Source organism: Corvus kubaryi, unplaced genomic scaffold (genome assembly GCF_017639235.1).
Source record: "Corvus kubaryi isolate FWS band 111438036 unplaced genomic scaffold, C.kubaryi_AGA036_p1.0 37285, whole genome shotgun sequence".
Classification (NCBI taxonomy): Eukaryota; Metazoa; Chordata; class Aves; order Passeriformes; family Corvidae; genus Corvus; species Corvus kubaryi.
In genome coordinates, this window is record NW_024581089.1 from 1921229 (window position 1) to 1937951 (window position 16723).

At 43.3% G+C, this 16723-nt stretch overlaps 1 protein-coding gene across 1 annotated transcript in view; it reads right to left on the bottom strand.

Annotated features, from left to right (window-relative positions):
* Positions 1–11438: 11438 nt before the first annotated feature.
* SYN2 (synapsin II) overlaps positions 11439–16723 on the bottom strand; it is a 153613-nt gene continuing 148328 nt past the window's right edge. Inside the window, exons 12-13 of the mRNA XM_042026718.1 lie at positions 14992–15247; positions 11439–12471 (exon numbers count right to left, since the gene is read on the bottom strand). Of these exons, the coding sequence (XP_041882652.1) occupies positions 12336–12471; positions 14992–15247 (392 nt within the window). The 3' untranslated portion in view covers positions 11439–12335. The remainder of the gene's footprint in view (positions 12472–14991; positions 15248–16723) is intronic.

Here is a 16723-nt window from a genome sequence, read left to right on the forward strand (position 1 = left end):
CTGTTCTCTTGGCTGGATGATGCCACAGAGGGACCCAGTGGGAGTGTCCCCACACCCCATCAGGGCTCACCTGCTGCACTCCAGGGCTTGTCTGGGAAGGGTCCCAGAGCTTCTTGATCTCTGCTGACGTTTGGTCCCCGAGGTTTGTGTCTTTCACAACAGAACAAATACAGGAGAGCTCTGGTTTGCTGCTCACATCAGTGCCACTCTTCCTGCACAGCAGCAGAGCTGCTCAGAGCTGGCATCACCTGCTTTTCAGGAGGTTTTGGCAAAACAATTAGAGAAGAGAGCTGATCACAAAGGAGGCTTCTGTCTTTTGGGTCCTCTTTGGTCCTGAAATTCTCACTGGATCTTGAAAATTACGGAAAGCAGTATTTGCCTTTGAGAAATGGGTATTCCCTGCATTGTGAATATATCTTGGGAAATATTAATGCACAGAGTAACCCACACTTGCACTTGTTTAAAATGGAAATGATCCCTGTGCTGGACAGCAATCCAATTTGCAACATTAGGGCCTTTTGTAGCTCCAATCCTCCTTACAGCACACAAAGGATTTTTAGCCTTCTTTGATATTAGAGGGCAATTGGGTCGTGGATGGGGTCCTTTTGGTTTGGGTTTTATGAACAGAAAATGTTTGCCTTAGCAGCAGACTGGGCGCCAGTATCTCACAGAGTAACCCAGTCTACTCAAAGCCCACTCCACTCCAAAAAAGTCACCAACTCCTCCAAAATGGACATAAATTAGTTTAATTATTGCAAAACCACTTTCAGCACTGTTGCAGCCAGATCAGCTAAACAAGCAGGAAATCACTTGGCCCTTTGCAAGCGTGTCAGAAGCTCAGTGAAAACGGAGGTTTTGATCAGTTGTGCTGTTAAATCACTTTGGATGCTGATTCAAAAGGGCAGGGTGCTGAAAACCACAGCTGGCATGAAGATATTTTCTAGATTAGGTGATGGATTGTATTTTCGAGCTGTGTTGTGCAAACTGGGCACAAAAGTTGCTCTTGACTTTCTCAGCATTTCATCGCCTTTTCCAGACTTACGGATCTCGATGCAAAGGAAATGGGCAGACTTCAGAAATGGTTTTGAAGTCCCACCTAAACATCATGAATACAACCTATAAAATGCAATTCCTGTTTCAGGAGAAGGAGGGAGCTTTTTGGGGCACTGTATGAACAGTGACAATGATTGATTGGTTTAAATGAATGGCTTTTTTCTTGTCCATGTCAATTTTATTCCCATGTGTTTGTAACCGTTCAGGATTTTCCAGAGTCCTGCTCTAAGAACGAGGCTAACTGGAAATGTAACTTCTCGATTTTTCCACTTCTTGGAGGCCACTGTTTAAACATCACACAGCCCAAAGGAAATGTCTGCTGTGTCACAGTCAGATGACGAAATTCAAGTCTTGTGATAGCTCATTGAAGTGTGCACAGACTGCTATTGCTTCCTGTCAGTGCTCACGGAAGTGATTGAAATATTAGAAAGCAGGGACTCAGTGGAAAGTAAGGCTCAGTTTTAATCAGAGGGGGCTGTAGATTTGAGAGCTGAGGTGCCAGCCTGAGCTGATGCTCAGAGGTGAGGCAGAAATGTGGGTAAAGGCCAGGTTCAGGTATGAACTGCCTGAAGTTTGGTCTTAACTCCTGTGCTCAGTGGCAGGCCAGGAACAGGTATAAATTTTCCTGAATCTACTATTTCTAATGCAAACTGGCCAATTTTGTGAAGACCAAACCCGAACACCCACACTTTTTCAAAAGTCTTTCTTGTGAGGAAAGGAACAGCAGCATTCATTTTCCACTGCTTCCACAACTAAAATCCCATTTCAGAAGAAATTTTGGCAGCCCAGCCACAGTAACTTTAACTTGGGCTGGCTTAACGTGATGGGTGCAAACTCTTTGCTTAGAGGGAAGAAGAGAAAACCCCCCAGACCTGTCCTGCTGGGCCCACCCAATGGTCAATGTAATTTAGTATTCCCTCTCCAATGGCAATAGGAGAGGATAATTTAAAAAAAAAGATATTTTAGTATTTTAATTAACTATTTTACATAGTTAATTTTGTTAATCATGGTGCTTTGGTGTAGTACCCAAAACACAGACTCCCGATTAATGAGAATTTTCTGAGGTGTTCTACTTTTCTCTTTGGACTCCTAGAGAATGGACAAAATTCTGGTTTGAGAATGCCAAAATCACAGGGGAAAAAAAGAAGAAAAAGAAAAATGGACTAATGAATCACTAGAATTACCAGGAATGTTTGCTCTCCCAATTCCATTTTGGTTCCAAAGTGGTTTCCTGCGCTGTGCTGCACTGACTTGCAGCGGTGAGCCCGTAACTCACCGGGGAACAGCTGCTGAGCCCTGCACACCAATTTCCTGCTGCTGCTGCTCGGCGAACACCTGGATTGGGATGGCAGCAGGGACTTGGAGGGGAATAAAGGCTGGAGAGCTGCTCCGGAGAGCCGAAACATCCCCGGGCTGCCCGTTTCGGGGCGTTTCAGGAGAAATTGTCGGTGAAGGTTTTCCATCTCCCAAGCGGAAAGCAGATGGAAACAAATTCCTCTGGATTGCTGAGTCACCCCGGCGCTGGAGCCAGGAGCTGATGCAATCCTGCCCTTATCACCGGAAGATCTCCGGGTAATCACAGCCACACCTCTTGTTTCAATAGCTCCGTGAAGGGCTCTCCATTCCCCAGACCTAACCCAGCGTGCACTAAACACATTTTGGTTCCCTAATCCCAATCGCGAAGAATAAAGGTTTAAAAACTTGAAAGGCTGAAGGGGCAGGTGCCTGAGGAAATATCAGTAATTTTGCCATGGATCTATGCACAGAAATCCAGAGCAAAAGCACTTCCAAGTATGGAAAACCATTCCAATATTTGGATGTGTGTGTAGTTCTTGACACTGCAAACAGCACAAAATGATCTGGTTTTTAATTGTAGCAGAAATTACTTAAGCTTCAACTGAGTGTAAACCAACAAATTCTCCGTTTTCAGTCACCTCTCTAATTTGGTCCACAGCATCAGATTGTATCATTTTAATCAAGTCATTTCTGTGTGTGACTGAGTTCACAATGTTTTGTTACCAGTGGAACGAGGACCAGCAATGCTGCTTCATTTACTTTGTGATCAGCTTGATCAAGGAGAGAAGAAACTGTCCTGAGAATGTTAAGCCTGACCTGGCAAGAATTGTGATAAAAATTATTCTAATTTCTGCATCAAAAAAAAAAAAAAACAAACAACAAAAAAACCAAAAACCACCAAAAAAAAAAAAACCCCAACAAAAAAACCTCAGTGCCAGCAAAATGTTAAGCTGGCTTTTAAATTGGCTATAACATTAATGTAAATGAAAAATGACATTTTCGAGAGAGTTGAGGGAAATGGGAGATCAGTGTATTGCTTGTTTTACTTTAGAAGCTCTCTAGTTTAAAAAATAATTGATATTCCTTCTTCCACACCCTTCTGCCATAATTATGTAAAGAATCTGGATTATGCTTCCGACTCGATTTAACTGTTTTATAATAAGTCACAAGCATACCTTGCCTACTTGATGATATTCCTTTAAGGTTGTGCCAGTCTTTCCATTATTAAATCATGTTTAGTGTTATGTACTGGTGGCTTAAAAAAAAACTCATTTCAAGCTTGAACTTGCTACGCATTCTCAGTTAGCCATTTGTGTGAGGGAGCACAAACCCATCACTGTTTAGCAATTTAACACACAAATTTTCAGCTTAATGGAAATGTTGGCCTTTTTTCAATGTTCATTAATGAGGTCTTTAGCGTGTTAATTGGGAGAATAAGCTTAAAAATAAGGAAGAGTTGTATTTTGTGAATATAATCTGTGTGCTGCTCCCATCCTAAATCTGAGCCACCCACAGAAAATCTGATTTTGGTTTTCAATCCACAAGTTTTAAACGGGGAAATTCAGATACAAATACAGGTAGAGGAGCCCCAGTTATCCCCTGTCCTTCCATGGACTTGTTGCTTTATGTGAACCTCAGGATTAAATGAGAACTGAAGACATTTGTGTGTCTTTTGTATTGTTTTTAGATGCAGATTTTCCACACACATCACCCGTGTCCCACCCTCATCCCGCAGGAACACACAGAGATTTTGCAATCAGCATCACTCACCAGTCTATAGGAATGTTTTTTTTTGAAAAAAAGCTTTGTGTTTTTAAAGAGTGGAATTCATGTTCCAGGAGAGTTAAAAATGAAACACTTAAGTCCTTTATGTGTCACTGGATAGAGTTCAGTGCCCTCGCTGCCAAGTTTTTCGCATGATGTGCTGAAGGTCAGAAAGAAATGTTGATTTGAAAGATCTCCACCTCAAGAGGATGCAGCAAAATACCTCTGAAAGAAGAGCAAAAATCCCCTTCCTGGCTTTGGCCTGAGGAACAAGAGTCCAAGTGACTTCAGCCATTCCCAGGGTGCTGCTGCTGGCTCTACCAACACCCATTTTTGTGTCTTCAGTCTAAAACCTGACCTGCTCTCTAGTCCTTGGACATAATCATCTGTTATTCCCATTTGTCAGAACTGAATTCAGGTTGAATTCAGCTTTCATTCAGTCAGCTTTTGTTACCTGCTATTTGTAAAGAGGACTGAGGCCAATTAAGCCTCCAGTTTGTTGGGTTTTCTCTTCTTCTCTTCGCTTTAGTTTTTTGTTTGTTTGTTTGTTTGTCTGTTTTGGTTAAGGTGTTTTTTGGCTGGGGGGAAGCTTTTTTTTCGGGGCTTGATTTTTTTTTTTTGCTTTGTTTGGTTTTGGGGTTTTTTGTTTGGGTTTTTTTAACCCAATTTTAGGTTTTGCTGTAGTCAGAGAGAGGTAGGCTATGAAATACATCCTAAAACCTCCTTGGTAGGGACATTTACTGTACCTCTGTGCTGTGAACACCCCTCCCATCCATCCATCCAAGCTCTCAGCCCAGCTGCATCCTGTGCTAACATTTAACGCTCTGTGGGATTGCCAAGTGGTCTCTTCTCCAAAGACTTCCTAGGCTGAGCTCTGCTATCTCCCAGATCAGGGAGACGCATTCTGATGTGGCTGGAGACTCTAGACAGTTAAATTCACAGAAATCCACTGAAGGCACTTTGCTTTTCAGAAGTTGCTGAGGGCAAAATTTGGCTTTTTGCAGTTTGAGGGTGGGCTGTTTAAGCTGAGCAAGTTTCAGCTTGTTCCATTGTAATTTAACAATATATTTTCCCCTTGCTCGCTGTGTTCCTCCCAAGAGATGCTTGCACCTCCTTGATGCATGAAAGGATGCCTGTATTTAATGAACATATTAAATAATTCTGTGCATTCTCACATAATTTTACATTTAAAAGTCCCGTTTGAGGGGTGTGTGTGTATATAATTTGGTGAGATGCATGTATAGAAATAAACCAGTCTTTGCTCTTCCCTTTTGTACCTCCTCAAGACATGTAATCTACAAAGCAGGAGGATTGCATGATGAAGTGTGCCAGAGTGGAATGCATAATTATTCCAGAGGAGGGTAAGTCAGTTCAGAACTTGTACTGACATTCTTAAGGGCAGCAGGAGTCTTCTTGCCATGGAATTACATCAGCTCCCCATGGCCCAGAGTCAATGCACACACTTTCCCTTTCTAGTAAAAAAGGTGTGAAAAATGCTAATGTCTTCAGAAATGTACCCTAGAACAAAGCTGAGGAAAGGAATATTTAATGTAGTGTGGTGCTCACCTGGAAGTGAACGTCAGTGGAAGGGCAGAAGAGATTGAGACACTGTGCTTTTGAAACAACCATTTCAGCTTTTTTAACAGATTAAGTCATGACTTGCAAACAGACAAAAACCATCTAAATAAGAAAAAGAATGCTTCCTTGATCCTAGTTCAGAGACATTCCCACAGCAGGTGGGGCAGAGGCCTTTAAATTACAGGTCTCCTCCATACACCCAAATTTGTTACAGCTCCAGCAGGTGATGAGCAAACCCCTTTCCACGCTGGATGCAGACAGCAACTCCCACTTTCAGGGGTGTTAAAAGATGAGTGTGTGGCTGGGGTTATGTGGTAACAATAACAGAGGTGGAATCCATTCCGTGTGGAAACACCCCCCAGCTCCCCAGGAGCTGTGAGGTGAAGCCTCCAGCCCTCGCTGCCAGCTAATTTATTGAAATTGTCACCAGGACAAACACAGTGGCAGCGGCTCAGCACAGCTCCAAATTACCATCATTTCTAGGCAGCAATTAGCCCTGGTTCAGCTGGTGGGTAGGGAGTGACTAATTTCCATTTCCCCACGAGGAGAGGGGAGGAAAGGAACATTTCCTTTCTCTCGAGCTAAAAATCTGGCCCTCGGAGCTGTTTGGTGGATCTATTGTGTGAGGCAAATCTCCCGTGGACTGGGAGCTGATGTGTCACCCTGGCAGCACCGTTTGTTTGCACACTGAATTCCAGTGGCAGTGTTTTTGTGGCACATCCTGTTTCTTCCTGCATGAGGCTGCTGGAGTTTGTGACTGAGGGTAAAAAATAATTGTACATGGGGAAAACCTGCCTCAAGATTTCCCGGGCTCGTGGCGCGTGGGGTGTAAAGGAAGGAAAATGGGAAAAAAAGCAGAGGCTGCAGGAGCTGGGCTTGAAGCAGCTCAGAGTCTGAAGTGTTCAGTGATGATAGAGGCAGGATGGAAATCTCCTGTTTCCAGGGCCCATCTGCAGGATTTACATTATCCCCACTTGCAGAGATCTGTACAGCAGATCTGCAGCTGCCCCAGCAGAGGTGTTGGCTCACGGCTGCTGCACTCAGAGTGAGGATGCTTTGCCCCCTCTGCTTTCTTTGTGAGTTAAAACTACTCCTGACTTCAGGGGAGGAGGCATTTTAGGAGAAAGGCTGTGAGATGCTCACATTTTATTACAGCAGGTGTGAATTCAATAAATGTCTCCTTCTCTCACGCTTCGATTACCTGAAAAAGTTTTGCCCAATATCTCCAGTCCCCACAAAAGGAGACTTCAACAGCAGAATTTATGTGAAATACCTGAGGGTCAGGGGAAAAGAAGCATCAGCATCTTGCTTTTCTTTAAAACAGAACTGCTAACCCACATGAATTCTTTGGGGGATCACCTTGGCTGTTGTGAGTGACAGGAAAATGAAACCCCCTGTTTAGGTGCTGCTTCAGCCTCCAAAGGGCGCAGGGCACACTAATGAAGCACAGCTCTTGTTAGTTTTAATCAGCACTACCCCGAGTTTCTTCAGCACTACAGACATTCTGTGAGTGATGGAGCAGATCCAGCTGGGTAATTTTAAGTCCTTACCTCTGAAAAGTGCCCGTCACTCAAACACTTGTAACAGACTTCTGAGAGGTAGCTCCCAAAATAAAACAGAGTTAAATAGCAGCCCACATGCACCACTTGTTTCTTTTCTTTCTCATCTGGAGAGACAACAGTTCTTTTGCAGTGCCAGTGGAGGTGCTTTATAAATCTGCATGATTTTTTTACCAAAGATTCATTCCTAGTGAAAAAAGCAAGAGAAGAACATGAGCAGCTTTATTTTTTTACTATTTACTGTGGCTGTCTGCATGGTGTTGGGAAGTACAGGTCAGTGCAGGGCAATAACAACAACCCAAAATCTTGCCTTTCAGATAAAAAAAATATTCCTCAGAGCTTATAAAGCCTTGAAGGAGAATTTGGTTCATTGGGAGGTTTCTTTTACCCTCTTCCCATCACTCTTATAGGACAAAGTCTGAGCCCTAAAGCCAGGGACCTTCTCCTCCATCACACATAGCCTGTCTTGGGAAACCCAGGTGCCAGATAATGTGATGTGGATCAGTCTTTAAACCCCACATCCACCCTTGGAAGTGCTGAGCAAAGCCACTGCTAAAAGAAGTTAAAACTTCAAGCCCAGTAAAAACCACGAAGTCTGTTCATTTTATTTTGTTTCGCTTAAATCGATCCTCTTTCTAATTTTTTGTGTTGTAATTTGTGGTTAAAAAGCCCCCAAACTTGTCTCTCCTGGGCTATCTTAATGTGAGATGGGAGGGATGTTGTTTCTGTTGTTCTTCTTGGCTTATTTTAAATCTAGAGAAGTGACTTGATACTTTAAATATTATTTAAATTCTTTCTCTTTTTAAAAAAAGTTTAATTTTATTATCTTTCTTAATCTTGAGTTAATTTTTGAGCTGCAATAATTTAACTACAGAGGAGTAAATCAATGCTTCATGGAACTTGATGTAAAGTATCATCTTGAGGTGGAATGTTCTTCCTTGAAAAAGAGGAGGAATTAGAGAAAATGACGGGATTTTGCAAATTTGGCTGCTTATTTGCATAACTGAATATGCATTTGGAAAACTAATCGCTAATTTTAGGTACCTATTTTGAATCTTTTGAGATGAGATTTTAAAAAGCATCTTAAAAATTTTTGCTTGTTTAGAGGCGCATGTCTAAGAAAAAGCATTTCCACGTTGGAGACAGGTATTGTCATTCAGAAGTGAAACTCATTTGTGGTGACACGTGTGACAGTTTAGATGATGTCTCTTAAATTGCTCTGAATCCAAAATCACTTCTAGCTACTTTTGGTATGGAAAAATAAACTCTGCTAGGGATCAAAATTTGCAAGTGGCTCGTTGTTTGCAGCACTGTCTTGCTGAACAGCTTTGCTTTGCCAGGGAAGTGGAAAGGCAGAGCACAGTTAAGTTGCTTCTTATTCCATGCTGGAATAGTGACCAGGTCCTGAGGGAACGGCTGGAGCTGTGTCAGGGGAGGGTTAGGTTGGATATCAGGGAAAGGTTTTTCCCCAGAGGCTGCTGGGCACTGCCCAGGCTCCCCAGGGAATGGTCCCGGCCCCGAGGCTGCCAGAGCTCCAGGAGCGTTGGGACAGCGCTGCCAGGGATGCCCAGGGTGGGGTTGTTGGGGTGTCTGTGCAGGGCCAGGAGCTGAAGTGGGTGATCCTTGGGGGTCCCTTCTCACTCAGAATATTCTGGGATTCTGTGTCACAAAGGATGAGACGGCTGAGTGCCCAGACAGAAAAGGAAACTCGGTCCCAACCACTGGCCCCTTTTTGCATGCCCTGTCCATCCTGCCCACAGATCCCATCTCAGCCCTGTGGATCCTGGTTGCTGACACATCCAGCCCCCTGCATCCCTTCTGTGGATGGACAACAGGAAATTTATTTGCAGTATTCAGCCAAAGAGTGGCAAGAGCCCTGTCAGTGCCCAGACAACTGCAGGGCCTTTCCCAATTTCGTAAATAGGAGCTTCCCTGTACGTGATCCGTTCATTGAGCCAGCGCTGGCTCGGAGAAGGGGCTTTGTTTTTGTGAGGTAGGAAGTATGCAAAGCACACACAATGTTTACAAAGTACCTTAGTGCTATTTTGACTAATTTTTACCGGAGAGTCAGTGGTTGTTTCAAAGCTGGATTAGTCACCTCGACCATAATTACAATCTCTTGAAATCTGCTTCAGAATTTTGAACTGGCTTCAGGCCTAATGGTCAGAAAACGGCTCCATCTCAATCTCAAGACTAAACTTGATTAGTAGCTCTTGTAGCTTTCATGATTTCCTGATTTTTAAGTGGAAGATGAATAAAGATGCAGTGCTGTGCACAGAAACCTGTGGCACCAGGAGGTGCCTCTGCATGGAAAGGTGCCAGTGAAGAACAGCCCTTGTCCTCGCAGGCTGGGGCTCACAGCGATGAGCCACCACAAACACCCATATTCCCACTGGAATTCCCTCCACAGCATCCCATGGGATAACTGGGTGCTCAGGCCTTGCGCGCGAAGTCGAACCGCGGCCCCTCTGAGGAGCGAGACAAAACGGACAATCAAAGCTCGAACAGACCTCCATAAAACCTTTTTTTTTTTTTTTCCCTGATTCTATTTCGGAGGTGTGTTACAGATTGCTCAGAGATGCCTTAGCCAAGAGGCAGAGCCCGGGGAGGGGAGCGTGCAGCAGCTTGTGTGTGACACTCCTTGGCACGCTCGCGGGGCCGGGGAGCGCTGGCACTGCGGGGAGGCAGCGTGTTCTGCACACTGTGTGGGAGGAAACACCAGGCAGCTCGGATTGCATCATCTCCCTGGCTTTTTTTCTCCCCTTTCTTTCTTTTTTGTCTTCCAGATGGTAAAACAAAGGCTGTAGTGAAACCCGTTTTCTCCCAGGAAGGGGTGGGAGGGAATTTTATATGAGCAAGAAACTTTGCCTCGAGTCGAAATCTGGGGCCTGGACTAATGAAGTACCTGTAATTCATATTGTACTAAATATTGCTGAAACCAGGCATGCACTAATCATGAACTGTGCCAAACTATGCATAATTACTATGCTTTCTCTGTAGCAGTAATTAATTTGCGTTAGCAACTTTGATTAATCTTTCTAATCTAAAAGCAAAGTGCTTCTCAGACATGAAAGGCCCTCCAAGTGCTCAAGGTTGTTGTTGCAGCCTCGTGGAGGGTGTTTCAATCCAGTGGGGGGGCAGGAAGGGGACAAAGCTTAAAAAAAATCGAAGTCTAGTTGATATTCATGAACTAATAATTAATAAAAAGAGTTATAGCATTATGTTTTGCCAGAGAATTCATCAGCTAAGCTACAGGCTTCTGTCCACAGTGCATTCATCCTGAAAGAAAAGAGAGTTGTCAGTCAGAGATCTTCTCCAAGGGTTGCTGCAGAGATGGGGGGCTGAGATCCCACCTCACAGAGGGCGGTGATTCAACGTTTCCATCGCTGCAGCGCAAACTCATCCAGAAATTCATTGTGGTCTTTACCTAAGGCCTTGCTCTGGGCAGGGTCTTTCAGCTCTGGTCCCAGGCCAGTCCTTGTGGTCAGTCCCACATGGGCCAGTTGTGCTTCCTGGGGGCCCTGGAGCTGCCCACTTCCCAACAAAAACGTGTGCTGAGGTCACTGGCTGAGGCTGCTGACAAGCAGAGCCATCAGGTGCTCCTGTGCGAGCTCAGTTCTGACACCTCTGCACATTAAAGTTTCCACACTTCACTGCCAACCTCCCGGGCTCTGCACCCAGAGGAACCCAAGACTGCTGAAAGGATTTGTGTCATCAAAAGGTGCTTGTGATTTACCCAGGCTCCATCAACTACCACATCTCCAAGAGCTAAAATTTCTGAGGCAAACAGAGGTGTCTCTACAAAGCCACTACAAATCCCAGAGGGTTTTTAAGTGACCACGGTGTTGCTCTTTTTCTCCCTCAGCCATGTTAATATTACAGGTATTTTTTCTTGTTTCCTCTGTTAGCACTGTTTCCTGGCAAGGATTGCATGTGATTCATGATAAGAGATTCAGAATGACATGAAAATCTTTTGGAAATGGATGGTCTAGAGATTAGTAACAAGCTTCAGTTTGATTCAGAAAACTTCTGTTAAAAACTGCTGCTACTACCTCAAAGTCTGGGATGAATTCTGTTAGGACAAGTCAGAGAAATATTTTTAAAAGACATAACTCAGTAGAAAATGTAAATGTGATTCCTACAATTTATAGGGTGTTTTTTTTTTACAATGCTGATTCAACAAAGGAATTCATTGTGATAGTTTATTTTCTTACAGCTGTAGTTTGTGTCCAAATATTTTATAATCATAAAGTTACCCTCTTGATATCAGTCAAAATAGACAATATATATTGATGTTGAAACAAGCTTTGTAGAGGACATTTTTTTAAATCAGGCATGGGACTTTACATTTATTAGAAGGTGTTCACAAAAATAAGGGTAACATCATGCATATTCTTTGCAACTAAACCCAGTTATGGTTACAGTTTGGAAATAAATTATTTAAATAGACATATGGAGATACAGTAGTACATATACACTCTATTTATGACATTTAGTGTACTGATAACTCCCAGCAATACATCAGAAGTCTACAACCAGCTGATGGAAGGGTTGGATAAGGAGGAAGAAACTGCTTCAATTTCTCACATTATTTATGTGGCTTGACAAGAATGTCAGTGTGAATCGCCTCCTGAATCTGGGAGGCAAGAACAAGTCAAGACTATACTTCTGCAGTACAAAACATTTACACACAAAATACACATGCATTGCAATGCATTGGAAATGGGCAAAGCGAGGAGAAACCCATTCCTCAATGCTTTATTAACACAATTCTACAAAGGAGTCTCAAATAGGATTATATACTTCAGTCACAGTAAGGCCACAATATTACAATGGATAAGGACCTTAGAATTGGACATTCTGTGGGAGCAATGGAACCCTTCCTTCTTTACAGATATTTTTACACGTTCCTGGGTGGGACCTCACTCACCAAAGTCCTCCTGCTATTTATTTGTGTTTCTGTAGGTTCAACATATTGCTTGGTACAACAGTGAGCACAGTAGAGAAGGGTACTGGCACAGGGAGAACAAAACCTATGGGACATTCACGGCGGTGTCGGACTATCTCAGGTGTACATGAAGCTGGCTAATCAGAAAACAGACTAGCAAAGGATTTCCTCAAGTTCCGGATGGTCTCAGCTTTCGCCTCGTCTTCGTTCACAGACGACCGGAAGAAGGAGGACTCTGTGAAGCTGAAGGCGTTGGTCAAGGACTGCGACTTGCTGCAAGACACAAGCACAACAGGTTCTGCATGGTCACATCGGCCCCCAGCCTCCACCCCCCGAGCACTTGGATCAGTGATGAGCAGAGGGGAAATTGTCCCTGAGATGTGGACAAGGATGGGCTTTCACCTCCAGCAGTAGGGTTATGGAGCACACAGTTTTGTACCCCACAGTTTTGTACCCCACAGTTTTGTACCCCACAGTTTTGTACCCCACAGTTAGGTCCCACACAGCATTCCCTGCTGCACCCCGACTTGAGAGTGAGACTTGAGGGTAATACTTATTTTAAGGAACACACTGGTGTTTTGTTTTCCTTCCACAGATCTGAATTGGATGACGTGAATTACAGCTTGAGGAAAATGTGGAGCTGGCTATAAATTCAAATCACAACCCAGCAGGGGTGATTAATAATTGTGTTTTGGTTAGGCTGCAAGCAGTTGTGCACAGAGAAAAATCAGGTGTTTTACAAGAGTTTGAATCCTTAATTGTAGCGTGCTCTCCCTTTGTCTATATGTATTGAGTATTAGATCCTTAACAGAGGCTTAAAGACGTTATATCTTTAAAAAAATACCTCAAATCAGACATATTTTTTTCTTGTTTATAGGCAGTGCCTGGCAATGCTACTCCATTCTCAGTGCTATCATGTAACTTCTGTGCAAGTTCCCATAAGCATGAAAAACATTACAAGGAAAACAAGAAGGAAAATAGCTAAAGTTTAAAACTTTAACTCATGACTTGTCAGATAAAATAACATCTAAAAATAGGCTTGAATTTAAATAGAACACATTAATGAGTTATCAACTTTTTACAAAGACATCCCTACATTGGTAAAATGAGTTACCTGGTTTCATTTTTATCTCAGTACAACAGATTTCAGTTTTGGCTCTAGTAAAACTGAAGCACTTTCCTTATGCAGATTGTCTCAGACTCCTCATGGTTTGCAGCTTCTCTACTTCTAAACTAATAATGTACAGCAAACAGTGCTGCAGGCGTTTTAGGTTTTTCATAAATTATAGTTGTGCTAATGAGAATAGACTGATAAATGTTTGTTTGTACTCACTGAAAGAGGGAGGGTGGGAAGCAGCACTTGACTTGATTAGTAACACAATAAGTAGCCTAATTAAATATTTATTCACAGATTAATAACATGTACATACAGGTTAGGCAACAGCATGTGGGTGAATACAAAGCATACACATGCAAATAGAGTTAATCCTACAGGCAGGAGATCTGAGCTTTGGTGTGGACCTGAACTGCTTCTGAAAGTTAGAAAAGCTGCTCTTATTATGGCTTACATCTGAAAAATTTTCATTTTTCCTTTGTTATTGTGTTTTAAAGAGAGGCTCTTCCATTTGAAGAAGAGAAAAATGAATCTAGATGTGAACAAAAAGCTTCAAGAAGAAAGCTGGGAACCAGCATGTGGCAGAGTCCTTCTGTAACTGTTCTTAGCTGCTTTTCTTCAATGCCACAAGTTGTCAAGTTAAGTTTCAAACTATAAACTAGTTTCCATCTTGCTTAAAAACCCCACCTCTCTATTCTCTATGTGTATTTAAAGGATGGACTAATCAATTTGAGGCTTATGATTATAAAACAGAATAAAGAAATACGTTGTCCCAGGGAGGCCAGGGAAATATTGTCCTCTTTGCACATTGTCATCCAGCATATCTTCGGCACTGAGTTGGGCTCAGGGGAGGACCCAGGGGTGTTTCCCACTGGTGTTAGCACAGGAGTGGGTGGAACAAGGGGATCTGTGTTCCCTGGAGGAAACAAAGACTCCATGTCTTTGTACATACCAGACTAAGGAGATGTGTCTGAGATTCTCCTGGCAGTAGTTGTGCCAGGGCTGCTGTGCTGGAAAACTGCAAACCTCTGCTGATGCCTTCCCTGAGGTTTCTGCTGGCTGGGTTTGAGCTCTGAGGGGGAACCCTTTCCACATTCCTTACTGGATGCAGGTAAATGAGTAAGGAATCTTCCAGAAGTGGGACAACCACTTTTGTTTGAGTTTTGTGCAGCCTTCTCTGGGCAGGGCTTGAGCACACCCCCTGCACAACCAAGGGCAGCATAAAGAGCCAATTTGGCAGCCACTGTCCAACATTATCCAGCCTGGATTGTGCCTGAGACAGGCCTTTGGAAACGAAATCTGTTGTCTCAGTGACTGCAAGGTTAAAAGTTGAGCTAGATAAGACTTCCTCTTGGAGTGCAGGCTGACAGCACACCCAGTCCATGAGTCAGTGGCACCAAAAGGAGGAAACAAAGACAAGAAAGATGATGCTTTTTCAGACCTGGCTGAAATTGCACGACTGGCAGATGAAATTTTGTGCAGCGCTTAGGATAGGACTAATGACAGTGGCTTACTTTACTCCATTAGCAGAGATTAAGCTTTTTGAACTATTTAACCTCATTTTAAACTAGGGAACAACATGTACACTCTTCCCCTGACTATTAGACCAACCCCCAAATCCCAGTTACACAAAATCTGTGCCACGAGGAGAAAAAAGGAATGGATAAAGCGACTCTTACTTAAGCTGCGGATGAGACTGAGGCTTCTGTTGTGGCGCAGGCTGTGGCTCTGGCTGGGGCTGTGGCTCTGCTTCCTTTGATAACCTGGAGCTGGGAGGACCTTGGGCCTGGGGCCGTGGCTGCTGGGTGGTGGGTCCGGGCGGCCGCTGGGGCTGCGAGGCTGCGGGCTTTGCTGCCTGCCCCGCGGGGAACACGCGCTGGGGCTGCAATGGCTCCTGGCTTTGGGATTGCATTCCTTGGGGTTGCACTGGGCCCCCTAGGTTCAGTACAAGAAAAACTTCATAATGTTATAGTTGCAAAGAGGCCTTATTTAGACTTCATATCCAACACTTTAAAATCATCCTCCAACGTGATTAACGCTACTTTCGAGGCAAAAGTCTATTCACAAGGACTGCGCTTGCATGGAGGCAACAGCACTATTCACACCTGGTACATTAGGAACTTGCTTGGAGCCCCTATGAATCAGCCTTAGAACTGCTAAATAGCACCCAGTCTATCCCAGGTACTGACTTCAAATCAAATCAATGGAGCTACCCCCAGAATAGCTTTGGCCCAAGGCGGGGAGAGGCTGTGAGATAACTGAACACAGCAGTAATACCTATTTCAGCAAGACATTCACTATTTTCTGTGGAGTTATTGCAGTTTTCTTCCTCCAAAGTCTTAAAATCATTTCTGTAATATTCCTCTAAGATTCACTCTTATAGCAGTATAACAACTTCATGCTGAAATTTTCTGGCTGGTTGAAAGTATTTCCATAACTTACTTAACCCCTTAGTGAGATATGTCAAGAACATTACAAGAAACACAAGAAAGTCATTACTAATTCTTTACCAGGAAGGCACTTTACTGGCAAACTACTGCGTGAAGCGTGAAACTACAACGTGCAGGAGAGACTCAGGCTGTGAAATCCATGGCTGAAAGATGCTACAGCATCATCCAGTGGGGTTTTTTCTGCTTTCTGACTGAAATAGTGCTGTGTCAGACATCAGGGCTTGCTGCTTTTATCTCAGTTCCCAGGTCTGACTGGGGTTTTCTGGACTGATGGTTGTTATAACTGAATTTGAACTCTTGCACATGAAAATGCACTCAGGACACCTGACTTTAGGGGAGAAAGGATGGGAAATTCTGAGTATTTGTTTGTATAATGCTTCACTCAGGATCAGAGCTGTTGTAAATATCACAGAACATAACTGAGCAAGACCTTCTGGATATCTGGGAGTTTTTTAGTCTTGCATAGATATTTAGCACAAGTAAAACACTTAATCTGCTCAGGTCTCTAAAAGAAACCCTTTGTATCTGGATGTACTGCTGCAATACATGATTTCTGTTTGGTTTTAAATTGCCTTTATAGTTAACTTTCCCCTTAGTGCATGAGGTTCCAGTGTGTGTGTGTGAGGACAGCATGTGCCAATGCCTCAGTAAGTTTTAACACAGTTGTAGCAGCGTGTTGTGGTGTAGAAAGATAAATAGCACGTACTGAATGTTAAGGAATGTGCCTTCATTGTTTATTAATTTGAACCACTTTTGTAGGAAATATTTGAAGGTGATAACATGGTCTTGCAACATCTTAATAAGGAGCATTTTCTTATTAGTCTCCTTTCACTCAGTATTGAAAACCAGAAAGGTTTCTTTCCCCCACTTGTACGTACAGGCTTGAATGCCAGAAACTTTACACTGAAGACAGATATAACTTTCTTTTATTGCACATTAAGCTGTACAAGAGATTTCACAT